Genomic DNA, 6,000 nt, shown 5'->3' with positions numbered 1-6,000 from the left:
AGTAAAATCAATAATTGGGAAATACGTTTCTAAGGATGGTTTAAAATATTATTTAGATATAGAAAAAGACAGGCCAAACTGTTATTTGTTTGGAGAAAAAAAGACTTCAAAATTAGGGTAAAATTCAGAATTTCGGAATGAAGATAAAACAAAGAAAACTAAGTTTTTACTAAGAAAAATGTATTGTTATCAAAAATCTTCAAATACATTCCTGTGTCTGATTGCACCTCTGCTTGATTATAATTTGGAATTACAATTTTATGATCTCTCCTACTCATCTCATTTCAGAGAATGTGGTAAGAATGTTTTATTAATCTATTTGTGAACATAACCCAGTTTTGCTTTGTCGACAGGACAAAAAAGAAGTGGGCTTTGAGAGGAACCAACTTTTCCTGGTGTTTGCCTCAACTGTTATTTTTGTCTTCTTTAGCTGCAATATAAAAATAATACTTTACTTATTTTTCATATGAATGTTGAGATCTCAGCATATGTTTAGCTTCCCTGACATATTATTTCATTTGTCATGATTTAAAATCTTTCTGCAACTTGATGAAATTCCTTGTTTTTAAAAATGAAATCAGAGAATCAACATACATTTCAAAACAATGAGCTGAAACCATAAGAGAGACACATATTTTTATTTTTAATTATCAAGGGCATTCACAAGACAGAAAAAACAAGCTTGTACAAGGGTGACTCAAGCTGGCTGGGCCCAGCTGTGACCGAAGCACAGGCATACACATCTAGAACAGTGGGAACTCAGGGCTCTCAGAACAGACTTTCGTGCTGATTGCTGAAGGCTTCACTGGGCATCGATGCAATGCCACACTCCACTTTCAAAAATGCTCCCCCCCACCCCCAAAGTTCTACACAGCAGGGGCATGTTTACCAATTTTCATGCCTCTACAACATGTGCAGGGATAAGAGCCAAATATATTTTTACTAGAAGATATTTCACATCGGGGATACATCTGGGCAAAATTTACACCTCAGTGCCCAACACTGTTTTTCTCACTTCTTATTTTAATGGAATCAATTGTCTAATTTGGTATGTTTTCTAATTTTATATTAGTTTTTACCTTTTGGGGGTTAAATATTTTATTGACAGACTTATAATCACATACTTGAGAAAGGAGAAGAGTTAAAAAAAATAAATGTTTTCTATTATAACATCATACTTCAAAATGTATAATCGTATAGTAATGACCATACATTTTGGACTTATTCTGGAACTAATAAAATAAATAACTCAATGTAATAATTTAAAATGAAATAGTAAGACGAAAATAAATATTAAACGTTAGTGTAGAAATCACACATGCTTCAATATGAAAGGCTTTTTAAAAAAAAAAGTAAAGAAATTTGGAACACTGTTGCCAGTCCAGCCAAAAGCCATTTTAGTTTATCTGTATCAAGTTATATATATGATTCATTCTAAAGAAATTTGTTCCCATTTAATGCCTTTCTTACTAAAACCATTTTGAATATATAATATTCTGAAACAGGTATTTTAAATAAAGTTAATTTCAAAAGTAGATACTTTATATTTTGAGTATAATGTCGCATATAAACAAATTACAGATACTAATAACCACACTACAGATACAATAATATTAAATAAACCATTACTTAATGAACTCCCTAACAATGCAAACGCTTTTTCTTTACATTTGCTGAGTAGCATCTATGGTTTTTCCTTTATTGTTTTTCCAACAGTGGTAATGTAATTTTGATGCAATTACTAATAAAGACAAATGCCAATTCTTTGATCGACAACAATCACGATGGTTTATAACAATTAAGCTCAAAAGGCCACGTTTATTTTTCCAAGCATACCTGATGTTTCTAGATTCTTTCATAAGGACAGGTATAGTGGATTCCTCTTTTCTTCCTTAGTTTCTGGAAATTAGAAACTTTGAAGAGAAATTCCATTAGGTGTGTCATTTCATTTCTGTGTACTTGGTTCTTTGTCCCTTCATGCTTCTTCTACTCTTCACTAGAAGAAAAGTGCATAAAATGTACTAAATGAACTTAAGGACTTTGGGCCACAATCACATTTTGGCATGCCCAGGCAACACAGCACAGGTAACAAAACATACTGTGCAACGTACACACACACACAACCAAATAAGACCAAAATGTTAATTACCTAGCTTCTAGTTTGCCTCTTGAACATAATGTTAGCAACTTTTCGTATCATCATCAGTTGCTTAAAGCCTGCTCCAGCATTTAATACAAGCAAAAAGGAAATACACTTCTCAAATACAGACACCAAGTACTCCAAACCCTGGGTAACTTCCAGAAATTAAGAGCAATCACTTTATAAAATTCTTCATTGGAAAAAAATCGTTATGGATCATTTTTCAAAGTTAGCGATTGGAAAAGATATAGATTATTTTATTAAATAGAATTTTTTTTTTCATTTAGTCTATGACTGTGTCTATTTTTACAAGTAGGTAAACATATTTTTTCAAATAAATCTAGAAAATGTTGTGTGTCATTTTTGATTGACAAAGACAGTGATGGCTAACTATGTATCTAGACAAAGCTCTGAAATAAAATCGATTATACCATGAATAAAAACCAAGAACCAAGAGACAGAGGAAACAAAAAATTGCTCCCTTAGAGACCATGCAGTGAGTATACCAAAAATGAGGGGGATAAACTCATGGGGCTGAAACTGAAATTTTGAATGAAATTATTCATATACTTGTGAGGAGTATCTGGACTTGACACAAAAATGGTGTTGCCTTTTCTCTAAACAGAAAGGACTTAACATGTGGTTGCTCTTAGAAAACAAAGTGCAGCCTAAGAATGATGGCATTCAGGTTAGCTGGTAGTCGGTTCCACTGATCACTCCTGAGAAGAGTAAAGGCGAGAGCATTATGGCAAGAAAGGGCAGGCTAACTAACTGTGTCCCAAAGACCTTCCTGGCGGCATGGGAGGGTTACAGGGCCGACCTTAAGTAAATGATTATACTATTTTTTTTCATATAAAAAAACATTTACGCATGAAGGGAAAAAATCCTTTGTCAGTCGGTGTTTCCTGATTTTAAATTTGTTAAACAGAGCCACCACAGGTAAGTTGGCATTATATACTGAAGCCCAAAAAATGTTTCCAGTGAAGCTCACGAAAGCAACTGAAGTAGAGTATAAAATGGTACTGATTCGGTGTGCCATGGTACACTACCATGAGGGGCAAAAAAAAAAAAAAAAGAAAAAAAAAAGGGTATCGTTTCTGTGTGTATACAGGTGAAGTATATAAAAGTTGCCATAAATTAGGGTCCGATAAAAATGGGAAAGTAAGTAGTAAAGGCTCAAATGGATGTTGAACACAAGTCACCCAGAGACCCTATAAACATCTGCAGGGGACAGTGAGGAAAGTAAAAGGATCTCAGAGGAATAACAAGGTAAAACAGAGTAAGAGGAGGAGTTTATGACAGCAGCAGGACAAAAACAAAGAAGGAAAACAGAAAAAGGAAGGAGAAGAAAGGGGGAGAAGAACAGCTGGAAATGAGTGAGACGGATCCTGCACATGCAGAAGATGTAGGACAAGTTAAATTAATCAGGTGGAGATTGTACTGTGAGAAGTAAACAGAGAAGCCAGGAGGAGCCTCAGGAGAGGGAACCCGAAGAGAAATTTAACTAGAAAAAGCTGAAGTGGGCAGTAAAGATAACATCTTTAAGGGAAATGAATCAGACTAAGAAGAGGAAGGAACACTGGATAGAGAATGACAAAGACATGAAAGGGAGAAAAGAGACAGAATTAAAGGAAAAGGAGAAGAGACGGTCAAATGCAGACCTCTGACAACAGATAGCCCCCCTCGTGACAACTGGGCAAAAGCAAGAGTGGCACATTATCTTGATGAAAGGTGAAATGGTGACAGCATGGGGACTGAAAAGCTAAGAGACAGAAGAGGTCTGGAGAAAGAAGGGATGCCACCGAACTAAAGGACACGAGAATGAATCCAAATCCCGTCTTCCTCTGAGGTATCTCTTCCTAACATATCCTTGGAAGCTCACAAAGGAAGTCGGTAACGAAGTAAGCGCCTGTCATAAAGGCAAATCATATGAAAAGAGAAATCTGTGTAGTAAGATTTTGAAAATGAATATGAAACTAGATTAGTGTTTTTGTATGCTACGTGCAAAGGAGATTCATAAAAATACTGGGTTCTATCTAACTCACAGACATTCCATCCAATAAATATTCCCTAAAGGTTTACTATATGGTCAAACACCAGGCTAAGCACTGGGGAGCAAAAATGAGAGCATGTTTTAGCCTGTCTACAAGCACTACCATCTAATTAGAGTTAATAGACAAAGCATTGTACAATAGAAATAACCCTGTAACTCAGAGTCAGAAGATCAAGTCCTAGTACAGGCACTTTTTAGTTGTGACTCCGAGATCTTGATTTCTTTATATGTGGAAAGAATGGGCTGTGAACACGTTCTGAAATTACCCTCATTTTAAAAGAAATCACCAAGTAGTATATTAAATGTGTTGACCAGAAAAATGAGAAAATACACTAAGCGAAAGAAAAAAATCACCACAGTTCTACCATTCTGGTAACTATTGATATTTTTTTGATGTATATTATTCAACATTTTATGTTTATATATCATAAGCTATTTTATAATCATCTTTATTTTACTTAATAATTTACCAAACATATTTCGAGATCTTTGAAAATATTTCTATAACATAATGAATAACTGCCACATGGTATTCTATTACATAAATGTTTCATAAATTAATCAACCCTTTATTCACAGAAATTAATTTTGTTCCTTCTGTTATTTTTTATTTTTATTTGTATTTCTGCCATAAAATATTTATGGAGTATCTGTTTTTGTGGTAGGGAATTCAGATATAGGAGAAGCCTAGTGGCAATAGTGGAAGAGCTTTATAAGTTATAGGTATAATAACAAATACTAGGAGCCAAGACGTCTTGATGTTTAGCCATTAATTAGCTATGTGGCCCTGGTCACGCTCCTTCTATTTTTAAAACACTGCTTGAAAGAGTAGCCTTTTAACTGAATCTCTGCATGTATACTTGAATATTTTCCTACAATAGATTCCTTGGAAGAATCTATTAAACTGTCAGGTCAAAGGACATGAACAATTTGAAAACTTAAAAAAAAAAAGTATTACCAAACTACCCTCCACAAAGAATGGATCAGTCTTAGATGATCACCAGCAGTGCACGAGGGACCCTACTTCCTCATACTCTTATCAACACTAGGTATTATAAGTTTGAAACTTCTTGCTATTTTATGAGGAAAAAATCACATTTATTGTTTTAATTTCTGCTAATTTGATCACTGGAAAGTGGACATTTTTCATATGTTCATTGCTATTCATATATTTTCCTTTAAGAATTACTTTAAGAGTGTCCTGTGCACACCCTTTGCCAATTTTTCTATTGGTGTCCTTTTCCTTGTTATTTTTTAGAGCTTTTTATGTTAAGGGTATTACATTTATCCTTTATATGTCATACAGTTTATAAAATTCTGCCTCACCTTAGGTTATTGCTTTAGATTTTGCTCATGATGGGTTTTGCTTTGACACACAGACGGAGCTTGTTTTACTGCCCTTCACTTTACTGTCCTTCGCGGACACCACATTCTCTACACATTGAAGGTGTGTGGCTGTCCTGCACTGAGAAAGTCTATTGGCACTGTTTTCCCAACAGGCTCAGATAATGGCCAGTATTTTTTAGTAATAAAGTATATTTTTTAAATTAAGGTATGCAATGCATTGTGTTTTTAGATGTAACTCCATCACACACTTTAATAGACTCGGTATAGTGCAAACATACTTTTATATGCACTAGGAAACCAAAAAATTAGTATGAGTTGTTTTATTGCAATATTTACTTTATTGTGGTGGTCTGGAATGGAATCCACAATATCTCTAAGGTGTGCCTATATGTACATCATTTTAAAATTTCTATTATTTAAATCTAAAAAACTGTTTCAAAATGTTTTCTGATTCAGTTAT

The 6,000-nt window shown here is 34.1% G+C and overlaps 1 protein-coding gene across 5 annotated transcripts in view; it reads right to left on the bottom strand.

Moving 5' to 3' along the window:
- Positions 1–611: 611 nt before the first annotated feature.
- Positions 612–6,000, bottom strand: part of AHI1 (Abelson helper integration site 1) — a 169,235-nt gene continuing 163,846 nt past the window's right edge. For all 5 annotated transcript variants that reach the window (XM_023528394.1, XM_023528392.1, XM_011356176.2 and 2 more), the window contains one exon: positions 612–1,996. In XM_023528394.1, coding sequence (XP_023384162.1) covers positions 1,994–1,996 — 3 coding nt within the window. In that variant the 3' untranslated portion in view covers positions 612–1,993. The remainder of the gene's footprint in view (positions 1,997–6,000) is intronic.

Source organism: Pteropus vampyrus, unplaced genomic scaffold (assembly GCF_000151845.1).
Source record: "Pteropus vampyrus isolate Shadow unplaced genomic scaffold, Pvam_2.0 Scaffold24, whole genome shotgun sequence".
Lineage (NCBI taxonomy): Eukaryota > Metazoa > Chordata > Mammalia > Chiroptera > Pteropodidae > Pteropus > Pteropus vampyrus.
The sequence above is the reverse complement of the archived record's forward strand: the minus strand, read 5'-3'. Positions and strand labels throughout refer to the sequence as shown.